The sequence below is a fragment of the Lacerta agilis genome, chromosome 12 (assembly GCF_009819535.1).
Source record: "Lacerta agilis isolate rLacAgi1 chromosome 12, rLacAgi1.pri, whole genome shotgun sequence".
In the NCBI taxonomy this organism is placed as follows: Eukaryota; Metazoa; Chordata; class Lepidosauria; order Squamata; family Lacertidae; genus Lacerta; species Lacerta agilis.
Genome location: NC_046323.1, coordinates 36,858,796 through 36,873,314, shown reverse-complemented (window position 1 = coordinate 36,873,314; position 14,519 = coordinate 36,858,796). Strand labels below are relative to the sequence as shown.

The following is a 14,519-nucleotide window of genomic DNA, read 5'->3' as shown; positions in this document are numbered from 1 at the left end:
AAGAAGAAGAATACAACAGAAAGGCAAAATGTGGAAGTACTGCAACAGAAGCCAGAAAGCAGGAGAAAGAAAAAAATAGGATTATATGGGAGCAGCTCACCAGTTTCCAACTCAATTGAACTCCAGGAGGGACTGTGATCTTACCATGGCTGAGAACCAGTGGTCCTCCAGATGCTGTTGGGACTCCAACTCCCATCAACCCCAGTCAGCATGGCCAATAGCCAGTGGTCATGGGAGCTGCAGTCCAGCATTGTCTGGAGGACAAGTTCCCCATCCTTGATGTGGGGGGGGGGAGGATAAAATTCACCAGAACTGGCTATTCCTCCTCCACTAAAACTGCCTTCCTGAAACAGGCCAAAGGACAACATAGTTCAGCCAACGTGCTCTGCAGAACCAGAAGCAAGACACCTTCATCGTGTAGTAGGGCTATCATGTTTGGCTATTACTTTTCAACATCAAACGCAGCCACCATCCTCACCGCTTGGGGTGGGTAATCTCATTGCTTGTAGACTGACAACACCAGGCCTTCTCGAGCGGAATGTTTAATTCCAATCTGGTTTGGAATTTGCAGCTCGAAAGAACGATTTCAGAAAGCCAAACTCACAGCAGCGCCTCCTGGCGGCGTGATGTTTATCTCCTGCCTTTGACATACACTGATTCCACGGAGCAATTCTACGCGAGCTTTGAAGCGAGTCCAATTTGCCAAGGACGTGCAGCGGGCCGTTCACACGCTGTGCCTGTGCTAGGTCTTTGTTCTGGTTCTTGCTCGTCCCCCACTGCATCTGCCGCTTATGTTGCAGCTTTTCTCCCCCACCCTCCTTCCCTTTAACAGCAAAACCCAGCAATACATGGTTTAACTCGGATTGATTGCTCTTTAGAATGGATTTAGTACGAACTCTGCTCACAGACATCCCCCGCCAAACCAGAGACAGACCCGGATGAAGAAGCCACTCTACGTCACACAACCGCTCAGGACTTTTATAAATTATAAATTTCAGTTTCGAATTTGTAGGTTGCAAACTACACTTTCCGTCGTCCCTGCCTATTGGTCACGCTGGCTAGGGCTGATGGGAGTTGGAGTCCAGCCGCGCATACACTGCTCTAAAATTCATCTGGTGAAGGGCATCGCGCGCAAATCCGGTTTTGTCCCATAGCGAAACTGAAATGACAGTCCACGTGATTTCACCGGCCAATTACAGCCAAGCAGCCAATTCCTTTCCTAATCCAGTGTAGCATTTTGATTGGCATAATTTACCGCAAATGGCAGACGAGATTTACAAACGATCCTACACACTTGAGTCATGTTGTCTCTTTTGTATTTCCTCCCCAAGTTTCGAATTCAGGGTTGCAAACAAAGCGCAATACAAAACTGGAATCCCTTACCAGGGAGAAAACCCCATCGAACTAACTCAGCTGACCTTACTTCCGATTAAACAAAGAAGAGCGCAACCGATGGGCAAGAACTAGGTTAAGTTTATGGGGCTTGTGGGACAACAGCGTAAATCTCTGAAATACATCTTGATCGATTTACGGTAAATCCAGTTGAGACCAGCGGTGGGACAAGACCTTCTGAAAACTCAGAGGGCCTTACTTCGGAGTAAATGAGCTGCCAGGAGCCTGACTGCTGGAAAGTCAATCCCTCTGATACTGAATTTTCATGCTCTTCATGCATCTGATGGAGCGGATTGGAGCGTTTTGGCAATGTAATCCTGCGCATAAAATCTCATTGAATTCTATGGAGTTTCCTCCCAAGCCTTTAGGCACCAGGCAAAAACTTTCCTCTCATAACCAGGCTTTTGGTCTTTAATGATCCTTTTAGAAGAGGGTGGGGTCGAATCATAGAATCGTATTGTAGAATTGGAGAGCCAGTGTGGTGTAGTGGTTAATAGCGGTAGACTGGTAATCTGGTGAACCGGGTTCGTGTCTCTGCTCCTCCACATGCAGCTGCTGGGTGACCTTGGGCTAGTCACACTTCTTTGAAGTCTCTCAGCCACACTCACCTCACAGAGTGTTTGTTGTGGGGGAGGAAGGGAAAGGAGAATGTTAGCCGCTTTGAGACTCCTTTGGGCAGTGATAAGGCGGGATATCAAATCCAAACTCTTCTTCTTCTTCTTCTTCTTCCTTTAGTCCAACCCCCTGCAATGCAGGATTTTTTTTGCCCCACGTGAGGGCTCCAACCCACGACTTTGAGATTAAGAGTCTCCTACCCTACCGACTGAACCACTTTAGTATCGTGTGTATTTTCGAGTGTTTCTCTCGTTCTCTGCTACAGAATCGAACAAACCTTCTACGTGGCATCGTGGCATCCCACATCGGAGAGATAGCCTTGGTGCAACCCCCTCCCTGTTGCGCTCATTTAGGGGTCTTTTCGCTCTCTCTGAGCCAGCCACGTCGGTGCATCAAGTTGTGTGTACATTTACACATATGATCACAGTCCTTCCTCGATATAACCGACTCCTTGTATCTCTGCTAACACACCTGCCCATCCTCCTCCTAGGATGGAGTCCTCGGCTGCTTCATTCCCACGTGCAGTGTCGCTCGGTGACTCACCACAAGCTACAAGTAGGTAGCCCTGTTGGTCTGCCATAGTCAAAACAAAATATAAAATCAAAAAATCAAAAAATCCTTCCAGTAGAACCTTAGGGACCAACTAAGTTTGTTCTTGGTATGAGCATTCGTGTGCATGCACACTTCACCACAAGCTGCTTGGCTCGCAGCAAGAAATGCAAAGAGTCCTGCAAGAAAGTGTCTCGCTGCCTTTTCCAGCCCTGGTTGCGCGTGTCCTACTTGGCTCATTTCTCTTCCTTCCTCGCCAGCTCCTTCCTCCCCCAAAACACGCGCGGGGGGGCCCCGCCTGCCATATCCGCGCACCGCGATCCTCAGCATAACAGGTTCCTTCGGAAAAGGCTCCCTGGAGGCGCAAGAAGGCAGATAGTGGCTGCCTGCCCACCTCCATCTTGCTCAAGGCGCTCTAATGAATAAGATCCCCTCCGCGACAGGCGATCGTTAGGAAACGCGTTGAGAAAGGAAACGCGCAAATGGGTTGTGACGATCGCCGCTCGGGTAACTGCTCTCATTTCGGAGCGTTTGGAGAGGCGCCAATCGCGGATCGTGACCCTTCAGAACCTACTCGCTTTACAACGCAGCCTTAAAGTACACGAGAGACATCCGACAGATCCAGTTGTGCGTATCAGATTCAATACCCAGTGGCAAAAGTCCCCCCCTCCTAATTAATACATCTTTCTTTAAACTCGGGTGTTAATATGCGCAACCGTGATTGCGATCCACAAAACGCTTAAACCGGAGTAGCCAGGTTGGCAGCCGTGGGATATTAGAGAGACCCAGATGGGGAGAGAACAAAAGACCACCAACCCCAGCCCCACCCTCTCAATCGACGCAATTCTCAATCGCCCGTACTATCCCAGAGCGACTGACTACAAATGAGAGCTGCGCTTTTGTAGATACACTTGACCTCTTCCTGCTTGCGCAAAACACAGAATCTTTCCGAGTTGCTGGGAAGACATTTCAAACTGATTTCAACGGCGCTTCCTTCCAAGAAACTCGGCTCTATAGCCGTCGGATCCTTTACTTATTCCGAAGTGACTCTCCTTTCTTTCAAAGAAGAGGCTTAGATATTCAGGGTTGTTTACTGGTGGTTTGGCCGATTTGTGGACAGAAATACAAATGTCATACGCAAAACAGCATTTGCTATTTTATTGCCGCAAATCAATCAAATCTGTGAATCTTGTTAACATTTCCCCCTGTATTTTTGATAGCCGGATCTTACGCATGTTTACGCAGAACTAAGTGCTCCTGGAAAGGACTCCTTAGGGACCGTGTTTAGGATTTCAGCCGAAGTCAATAAACGAATCGGGTCGAAACAAACATAGCTCAGCCTCAGGGCCGTAAAGTTGACGTCTTTGGGCACTGAATGAACCGATAGATGGTTCCTTCCTAAGAACACAGACGCTCGAAATAAACACAAACTCACAGGTGCACTTTCTTTTCAGCAAAACAATTAGGAAGGGGACACCCATTTTACAAGCAAGAAGGACTACTAAAATCAAGTTTAAAATATTTAAATCATTTTTTCCAAAACTGCTCCTAAGGAATATAATATATCTATATCTATATCTATATCTATATCTATATCTATATCTATATCTATATCTATATCTATATCTATAAGAGGGAGATGGAATAGACACTGTATTAAAAATTATTAAATTGGAGTCAGTAAATAACACCTATATATGTAGTGTGTGCATCATACATTTAATTTATACGCGGCTCGGTTTTTCAGTCACTTGACAACATAACACTCCTAATTGCTGATTTTTAATCGGCCACGCTTCTCTCTAGGTATCCCAAGAAAGGGCGGACGCTCTGGTAGGAACGTCGTTTGGAAGAATTTACACCCGTTGAAGGAATCGAAATAATATATTAAGGAACGCGCGATGGAAATGATCGATAATGGCTAACAAATCATTTTGATTGGAAGGTTGTCATCTAAAAGACGTTGTGAAGCGCTTCTCCCGTTACATCCTCCACACCCGGCGGGCGGGGGGAGAGCTCAGCTCCGAGTACATCCACCTAGCAGTTAAATGACGTTCTGGACGTGCTCCGACAGATTATCTGCTCGCGTTTCTTTGGGAACGTCCGTCAGAATGGCCAGACGAGACTCTGCCGGCTTCGCTGCTTTCAATGCTTTCGCCAACGTCCCGTCGCCTTTAATGTCACTTTCCTTTGGGGGGGATCGCGAAAGCCCGACTCCGTAAAAGCCGCGCCCTGTCGCATCGTGCCTCTTGGATTGCGCGGCGTTTTGACTACACGCGGCGCGCGCACTATTTACGCTTTCTCCCTCTCTATACCCACGCCTTATACGTAAATGTGTGTATGTGTGCGCGTGTGTGGCCAACACTAGAACTCCCCACGTCTGTATCGCCTAACCCTTTAATTTCCAATGTGTTTACAGCGACGCCTATAAATACACGCATGCAGACATAACGCTCAACTCGTGTCCTCTCAGAAATAAGCCCCACTGGTTTCAAAGAGGCTTACCTCCAAGGTTCTAGATATGTCTATTCGGAAGCAAGCATAGAGTTCAGCAGGGCTTATTCCCAGGTATAAGATTGCGGTCTTGGCCGTCCCCTCCTCAGTCACGTTTCTTGATTTGTTATTAAGTTGAGGCTTCGGTCAGATACACGCTTGAGGATGAATACCTCTGAAACAAACGGGCCTTACATCCAAGAGACTATGTTTGGGATCTGACTGTCAAAGTCCAGCCCACACCACCCTGAAACCAATGGCACGTTTTAAGGCGCCGCCTTTAACTGGTGTTATGGATTGCATCCAAAACGAGGCACTTTAAGGCATGAAATAATCTCATCTCGGCTGATAGATGGCAAGGTCGTAAATCAGCACGTCAAACGCTAATGCAACCAATCGTGACGTCTGGGTCTGAGTTTTCTTGACAGGGAGTATTATTATTATTATTATTATTATTATTATTATTATTATTATTATTATTATTATTAAACACGATCAAACCCTAAAAGGTACAGGGAGGGAGGGAGGAAAAGAATATAAGGCAAAAACCACCACTCACAATGAAAATCACACATGAAACCAGCTCATCAGAAATATGCCATAATACAAAAGAAAAGAAACGAAACTCGAAGCAAAACCAATACAAACCTCACACTCTGTGTTTGTTGATTCTGTAGGGTAGTCAAAGGCTGCAACCCTATGGACACTAACTTGGAAGTAAGGCCCGTTGAATACCATAGGATTTACTTCTGAGTATATATATATAGGCGGAGGGTGGGGTGGGGGAATTAACGGCGAGAGAATCATCTGTTTATTCAGTAATGTCCTACCAGGTTCCAAGATGGGCTTAGTCCCAGCCAGGTAAGCGTGGGTAGAATTGCAGCCCAAAGCTTGTATCTCCATGGCTGTCCACCCTCTTACGTGTGTGTATGTGTGTGTGAGAGAGAAATCTCTCCGACACACCATGGATTATTAGCTCATATTTCCAGCAATCAGGTTCCAACCTCTTTTTGAACCGGGTGACAAAGTGGAGCTTAAAAGGCCATTTGGCATCTAATTCACCTTGCTTATTGGGCCGCCGTCCATTTAGGAGAATGAATCAGCTCAGGATGCCCAGATTTGCCATCAGGGGTCAGGACTTTGCTCCAGGCGCCAGAGCTCAATTTACCCGCTGTTTCTTGCCCTGTTGGTTCTGCCCAAACAGCCCAGATTGCTCCCCATGCGCTTCTGGGTGAATTCCTTTCTTCAGGAAGACTGACCCACCCGCTGCAACCCTTCCTTAAGAGGAGGAGCTCCTTCCGTTAAGTGGCATAACACCGCAACTCTATAGGTGTATTCTCAGAAGTAAGCCTCTCTGTTTTCAATGTAGCTTACTCCAACGTAAGCAAGTAGTGCAGTAATAGAGTAAATCCGTTTTGCCTCCAGATTTGCGCTCTGGAAGTCCCTGCTAGGATTTTAAACGTGAAAGAAAGAAGAATGGGGACCTCGTTTATGGACCTGGGTATGTTTAGTGATGGTATAATAACAAAAAAGAAGAAACTTATTTTTCCCTTGCTGGCTGAATTTTCATTAAAAAAAATGGGAGAGGACGTCTAAAAGAAGCGACTGTACAATTCTGAGACGGCTTTTACTCTCAGTCATTAGGAAATCTGTAATTTACACTACGCCAAAAATGTGTATCTTTAATTCAAGAACCTGTTATCACCACCACAAGCCATCACTACACGATCTCATAAAACAAAACCATCTAGTAGTATCTTTTCAACCAAGAAGCTATGAGTGATCTGCACCGAATAGACAGAGCTCCCCTTTTTACCCTCTTTCAGCGCAGGAATTACTGCTTGTTTGTTTCAAATGTCAGACATTGCTCCTCAGCGCAAGACAATAAATACTGAAAACCAGCCAGGTTTTTCTCCCGATTCCAAAAGCACAAAGAGACGGAGGGAGGGTGGGCGCGCGCCTGTGACTTTAACCTAGAATCATTTTACATTTTAACACCCGAAGGTAGCTGTTACCTGTTTTAATGGCATATTTTAGCGCGGTCCTGCAGTTCGACAGAATTTCTTCCAAAGTCTGGGGCTGATCTGCCAAATCCCAATTATATTCCTGAAGTAGCTCGTTTGGGTAATGGAAATCAATAACTTTGGTTGATCTGTCGAAATTTGTCACCAGGTACTGGAGCAAAATGTCCATAACATCTTGTAGGAAAGACAAAGTAGCTAATTCTCCGTCCGAGGCTGGCAGAAGATCTGAAAGGATGGAAACCGGTGAAATACGACATTGATTTCATAGTTAGGTTTTGGACACTTTTTCTACTTACGGTGGACCATCGAAATTGGCCTCTTTTGTGTTAAATATTATTAAGAGGTACAGACGACTACAAAAGCCACTGAAGCTTTATTTTACAAATGTTCATTTCCTGGTAATATAAATACTGTACTTTTATGTCTGTTAGTAAACAAAACCTCGTACTTAGAAGTTGATTTATTACTTGAAAATGGGTCCATTAATGATCTCATTGCTCCTGCTAATGTTTCTACTTATACTGGATATTTGAGCTTTTTTAAAACAAAAAAATAAAATTAAAATAAGTCATCTACCATCATCTACCAAAAAGCAGATTAAATGAAAAAGAAAAATTCAGAAATCAAGGTGCACTTTCACCTTGATTGAAATCACTGTCAAAATAGTAAACATCTTTGTACTTCGTGCATGCCATGTTTTGTAATGAGTTCCCACCACTAATTTCCCCTTAATTCTGACATTTATGTCGTCAGTTACCAATATGCCTCATCCCGCAGTTAAGGCTTAAATTGTTCTTAGTCGCTGTCCCTCCATGTGGTGCTGAAACCACCATAAGGTAGTTAGGAAAAGAATCTACGGTATCAGTCTCCAATATTTTCAGACGCTGACTAATTGAGAATGTCGAACCAGCGCCTGTGATTCCTAGGAAGGCCATTTATCGGTTTTATACATTGCCACTCGGCGTAGAAGATTTCGGAGGGATTTGATGAAGCAGAAAGATTCATATCCTGTCAAAAAGCTTTTTGGCAAGACTTACCAGAATTAACAACCCGATTCCAACTGCTGGATTTCCCTCTCCCCGCACACCCATTCACACATCACCACCAAACACACGTTTTAAAGTGGGATAACGACATTTATTGCCTTTAGAACCTAGAATGCTAACAATCAAGTGTGTCCTGGTACACACACACACACACACACACACACACACACACACACATATTTATGCATTGCTCAGCCTCTGCCTAATCGAAATCCTCTTGGCAAGAGGAAGCCAGGGTGGTCGCACAGAGATGTTTACCAAGCCTCTGTCAATGGCAAAGTTCCCATTGGTTTTAATGAACTAGGATTATAATGCTTTCCACCAAAAGGCTTCCTCCTTTGGAACACATACCAGCTGATGAGTGGCTTCCAAAGCATTCAGTCCGGCTGACCCCATTATGACACCCCCCCCACCCCAGTTAGGAGATGGGTTACCTGATGCGTGTAAAAACGCATAATTGACATCCTCTTTCTGGCAACCGCAGGGCTTTTTATTGCAGGTACAAGGGGCCTTCCTGGCGGCGGAGCTCGGGTCCTCCTTAGCAGCCCCCGTTTCCATGGGCTTCTCCCCATCTCCGTACAGCAAAGCTAACAAAGACACAAAGGGCGAAGCCTAAATGGCACAGCGGAGACTCAAAAGCACGGAGTGGGGGACCCAGCACGGTTCGTTCAAGGCAGCTCCATAGACCCATCACCGAGTCTTCAACTTACTCTGGGAAGTCCTCCTCGGATCCTTAAACGCTTATTTGGAAAAGGGAGGGTGCGCGGGGGGGGGAGGGAATGTATTTGTTTTGTTTTGTTTTGTTTCCTATGTAAAACGTCTCCTCCCCCACCCTATTTTATTAAAGCTTCTTCCTGCGATTTGGTTCCCCCATTTCCTTCTCATCGCTTACCACAGAGTTTGGTTGAAATGCCTCCTGTAAACTTCTGGGCAGCTTGACACCAAGCTTTTGCTGAGGGGGGAGAAACAAGAATATAGGATCAGACGGGTCGTTTCGCGTGGGTTCGATGAGGAAGATGGCCCCCCACGCAAGCACACATAACAGGGTCACTGCAGACCAGACATGATGCTTCCCCCTCTCCGGGGTTTGCTTAGGATTTAGCGCATGGTATATGGGTTATGTTATGGGTAATGCATGGGCTGCAATCCTGCGCATACTTAGACGGGAGAAAGCCCCAATGAAATCAGAGGGTCCTTACTTCTGAGTAAGAAGATGCTTAGGATTGAGCTGCGCACGTATTGCTAGCTGCCCCCAAGCCCTCCTTATGGGAAGAGGCGCATTAGAATGAAGCAAGCGGACAAATGCGCGTAAGCAGTCTTGGAGATGCAAGCATATGGATCCTTCAGCAATCCAGGACACTTTCTAAGCGAAAAGCGCTCCCGTTCCCTCTCAGCGACGCAACCTGTGTCCACCCTTGTGCCCACCCTGCTCCTTCCCTTTATTTAGGGCCAGTTGTGTTTTGGTGAGTCCCAGCCGGGTAGCAGCATCCTGAGAGATATTCCGCGATCAAGGAATTGCCAAGGAGCTGCTTTTCTCCGAGCCGGCCAGGGGCGCTCCGGGTCCCTCGCTGCGCGCAGGTGAGGCGGCCCGCTGCGTCTTCTTTAGATCCTGCCATGCTGGTATTTTGGCCCCTCCAAACGAATCCCTACTTAGAGGGGGCGCCTTCTCGAGGCAGGGACGGGCGGCCCCCTCGATCTTCTCAAGGCGCCCAAAGTCACGAACGATTATGAAACCAGACGAGGTGGCAGCGGTGGGAGATGGAAAAAAAAAAGTCAGGTCAGGGTCAAGCCAACCCTTCCAGGATCTGGGCTGGCAACTTTGCGCTGAAAGGTGCGTCGTGGTCTTCCGGGGGGGGGGGGTGTGAGTAAGTGAGTGAGTGAGTGAGTGGGGGTTCCTACCTGGACCGGGGTTCTCAGGGTCTCCGGATCCATCTTCAGACCCGAAGGACCAAAAACCCGCGCCGGGAGTTGCCATCTGCGGAGCTTGCGAGGAGCCGGTGAAGTGCAGCGAGCGCGCCTGGGCTGTGTGTGCGAAAGACAGAGAGACACGGGGAGGGCGGGGGAGGGAGGGAGCGTGTGTGTGTGTGTGAATGAGCGTGTGGCGGGGTTGTGGCTGGGCGAGAGGGCCGGGCAAGGCGGGTGGCGATGGCGGCGACGACGGCGCCGGGAGAAGCAGCTGAGCGTGGCGCTCTGGCTGTGCGCTCCAGACAGACACCGTCGCTGGCTGGCTGGCTGGGTGGGCGGGAGACGAGCGAGCGGCTGTGCTAGGCGCTCTCCATGGTGCTGATCCGCTCGCCCTTCGCTTTCACAGCCAAGCGGACAGAGGAGGCGGGCAGGCGGCGGGGTGTATTTATTTGCGCTCCGCCAGATGATCGCCTCTTTAGCCCCGGGACTTGTGGCGCGGATGGCGAAGGGACGCGCTGCCTGTGCGTCTGATCACGACTCCCTTCCAGGCGGCGGAAAGGGCAGCGCTGGCCGACTCGGGCTCTGGCGACAAACGCGCTGACCCCTCGCGGAATGCCTTGCAGGGACAGCGCAGAGGTGTAGGAGACGTGGTGGCCGAGGACTCCGGCTCCTGCGCTCAGACAGGGAATTCAGACACTCGGAAGGGAAGGCATTCGAGATCCGTGCTGGGATGCTGCTTCAGGATCAGCCTGGAAAAGTGAGAGGGATCCTCTGATCGCGTTCGGATTTCCGGCGGCTGAGTCTGGAAGTCACCTTGCCTATTGGGGAAAACACATTGGATTCCACCCTGCCTGCCGCAACAGTGCGGATGCCACAACGGACTGGCATCTGATGAAGTGGGCTTGAGTCGCCAAAGCTGGTGCCGTAATGGATTTGTCAGTCTTTAAGGTGTGCACAAGACTCTGTTGTTTTTGCTGCAACCTGCTGCTCCTCTGGAAATGGATTCTTCAAGTCTTCTGCGTCATCGTGAAGGGGATGGGGACTGTGGCAGAGCCGTCTCCCAACAAAAGGAGGTGCCAGGAAATAAACAAACTCACTCACACATCACATATGCCCCAGTTATTAAAGATTCCGTGGTGAACCATAACCTTCAGAGCGTCACCACTAGTCTCTGCCTGCAAATACTCAGCAACACACCAGAACAATCCACAAAGCAGCGACAGCTAGGAAGAAGCTAGGGGAGGTGTAAGTAGCAGCCATACTTGAGCAGCCTTTGGGCTGTGACTCTCTTACCACAGACCTTTGGGAACAATGAGTAAAGCAATTCTCTGAGCATTTCTGGGCCCAGCTAGAGAGAAACTGAGAAGAGTACAAAGTCAGATTGCAGTGGAAGCAAAAAGTTGGATTGTTCAAGCCTGGCTGGAACACATCCTTGATCTGTGATAATGCCTGGGTGTGCATCAACCTCTGACTTTTGCATGGCTGGAATGCAGCCTACTGTATAGATATGAGAGTCGCATCTTTTATGTCCTCCACTTCTGCCTCTATCCACTGCTACTCTTTGCTGCTGGGTCCCCAGGAAGTTGGAGGTTCAGGGAATGTGCCCACAGGCTGAAAAAGTTTCCCCAACCCTGGTTCAAAACAACACCCATATGGCTGGTTGTACCATGTAAGACTAGCTCTTAGGTCCCCATCTCCTAAACCATGGCTAGACCCCTGGTTCACCTTCCCTTTCTCCCTCTGTCCCCTCTTACCATGGCGACTGATGCTGAGCTCCTTCAGCCCCAACATCTTGTCTGGGAGATGGGCAAAAGTGCACTGAACAGAAGAAGAAAAAGAAGAAGAAGAAGAGTTTGGATTTGATAGCCCGCTTTATCACTACCCGAAGGAGTCTCAAAGCGGCTAACATTCTCCTTTCCCTTCCTCCCCCACAACAAACACTCTGGGAGGTGAGTGGGGCTGAGAGACTTCAAAGAAGTGTGACTAGCTCAAGGTCACCCAGCAGCTGCATGTGGAGGAGCAGAGATGCGAACCCAGTTCCCCAGATTACGAGTCTACCACTCTTAACCACTACACCACACTGGCTCCCATAACTACTAAGGCTTCCCATTAATTTTATTCATTTTCTTGAATTCCATGTCAGGTTCTGGTTCATGCCCCAACCCAATAACCTTTACAGATGAGCTGGAACTGAATACACCTCAAATAATGGGAGGAAAATGTGGTACTATGAACATTCCAGAGCAGGAATGGCTAACCTGTGGCCCTGCAGATGTTGCTGGAATACAGAGTCCATCAGCCCCTGCCACCATGGCCAATGGTCATGGACGATGGGAGCTGTAACATCTGTTAGGCTGCCCCTGCTCTAGAAAAATGTGGAAGTATGTGAGAAGAGAAACGAAATGCACAATACATCTTAGTTCCACTAGGCTTTGTTTCTGGAGCATCCCCAAGCAGATTCACTCAAAGATGCCCCACTAGTGGGTTGTTGGATCACAGAATTCATAGAGAGCTGATGAACTTGGCTGGCTATGGAAGTTGGAAGCCTTATGGCACAAGGTCCCAGACAGTGTGGGGTCAGGACTGTGTATGGGCACTGTGAAATCAACAGCAGGATCATAACACAGATATAGTCAAGTGTGCTCTCCATATAATCTAGTACTGCTTAGGTCTCTCTCTCTCTCTCTCTCTCTCTCTCTCTCTCTCTCTCTGTGTGTGTGTGTGTGTGTGTGTGTGTGTGTGTGTGTTTGTGTGTGTGTGTGTGTGTGTGAGAGAGAGAGAGAGAGAGAGAGAAATGGAAACCTTTCTTTCTTGCCTCCTGCCTGCCCTTATTCTCCCAAAGTAGCTTTTGGCTCAGCATGTCACTAAACAGGTGGTACAAAGAGGGACCTCAGCTGGCTGACTGAAGAACACATTTGTGAGTTAATGAACTGCAGAGACAAATGTATTAGTCTCTCCAGCAAGCTATGCTGGAGGCATTAAGGACCATCTCTGGGGTGACTGCAAGCCAGCGAGGTACTCATGGCAAACACACCAGGTCCCTGTTTCAGGGTATCGTTTCCAAAACTTATACATTTATTTTGGGCTCTTGTTTTGAGCTGGAAATAGGATTCACTGTGGAATTGGGGGGATCTGTTTAACAATGCCCTGTAATGTTCTGTAAAACTTGTGAATATCGAAAGCATGAGCACATTCCCTCAAAATCAAGGGCCTCTTGAAGCTACAGTGTATCGGTCAGTTCTCCACTTTAACAGTAAGACTAATCAACAGCCTCAAAGCAGAGGGTCCTTTCATTTATGAACCATGCCAGGTTCATGTAGATTGGCTGTGGAATACAGTAGATGATTTCAGGAGCTGCAAAAAGTTAAGAATGCATACAAAACAAGGGTGCAGGCTCCAGACAGTGTTGATGCTAACATGCTGTTGGTTGAGTTATCTGAATATCTGAAGTTAGGGGACAACCCCCCCCCCCCAATGGAGACACCTCTTGGGGAAGGCAGATTGTTCTCTGAATTCTTATTCTTATTCTTATTCTTATTCTTCTTATTCTTATTCTTCCTCTTCCTTCACTCGTAGCCAAGTAAGATTGTCTTCCATAAACATGGTTTTAACAATGAGTCCGTAAGTGACTGTGGAGGCCAATTCTGGACCCACAAGTCCTTCCACAATGGGGACAATGGTTCCCAGGTGGGATTTGATCATGGTGTGGATTTGCCAAGCGTGCCTTCCTCTTAGCACATTTCTTCCTTGTGTTCTGAGTTTGAGTGTCTTCAAAGCCCATGACATCTTTGGTAAAGACTGTTCTCAAACTGAAGCGCTCGCAGGCCAGTGTTTCCCAGTTGTCTGTGTTTATACTACATTTTTAAAGATTTGCCTTGAGACAGTCTTTAAACCTCTTTTGTTGACCACCAGCATTACGCTTTCCATTTTTAAGTTCAGAATAGAGTAGTTGCTTTGGAAGATGATATCATCAGGCATCTGCAGAACATGACCAGTCCAACGAAGTTGATGTTGAAGAATCATTGCTTCAACACTGGTGATCTTTGCTTCATCCAGTACACTGATATTAGTTTGCCTGTCTTCCCAAGTGATGTGTAAGATTTTTTGGAGACACCATGGATGGAATCTTTTGAGGAGCTGGAAAGGGTGTTTGTAAGTTCACTAGCATACAGTAAGGTTGGTAGTACAATAGCTTTGTAAACAAGCATTTTGGTTTCCCTGCAAATGTCTCGGTCCTCAAACACTCTGCGCTTCAATCGGGAGAAAGCTGCACTTGCAGAGCTCAGGCGATGGTGGATTTGCAGGGCATCAACAGCACACATGCCACCTTCCTGTATCCTGAAACTAGTTTAAGTCTTGTGTTCAATGAAGCAGGCAGTCTCTTGCTTTCCTTTTAAAACTGCCTGGACGGGGAAACAAGACTCGTGTTTATGAAAGGGCAGGTCTGGCTTGAGTTTGTTTCAAACTTCCAGTTGACAAGCACATAAAAGTAAAA

General features: G+C 47.5%; 1 protein-coding gene across 2 annotated transcripts in view; it reads right to left on the bottom strand.

The window, feature by feature from the left end:
- The window catches only part of GAD2 (glutamate decarboxylase 2), a 43,683-nt gene extending 33,060 nt beyond the window's left edge, over positions 1 to 10,623 (bottom strand). Inside the window, exons 1-4 of one of the 2 annotated variants that reach the window (XM_033165362.1) lie at positions 10,019 to 10,622; positions 9,012 to 9,071; positions 8,554 to 8,706; positions 7,065 to 7,298 (exon numbers count right to left, since the gene is read on the bottom strand). In XM_033165362.1, the coding sequence (XP_033021253.1) occupies positions 7,065 to 7,298; positions 8,554 to 8,706; positions 9,012 to 9,071; positions 10,019 to 10,094 (523 nt within the window). In that variant the 5' untranslated portion in view covers positions 10,095 to 10,622. Of the gene's footprint in view, positions 1 to 7,064; positions 7,299 to 8,553; positions 8,707 to 9,011; positions 9,072 to 10,018 lie in introns of both variants that reach the window. The other variant, XM_033165363.1, reaches the window with a different exon arrangement.
- Between the last annotated feature and the right edge of the window lie 3,896 nt (positions 10,624 to 14,519).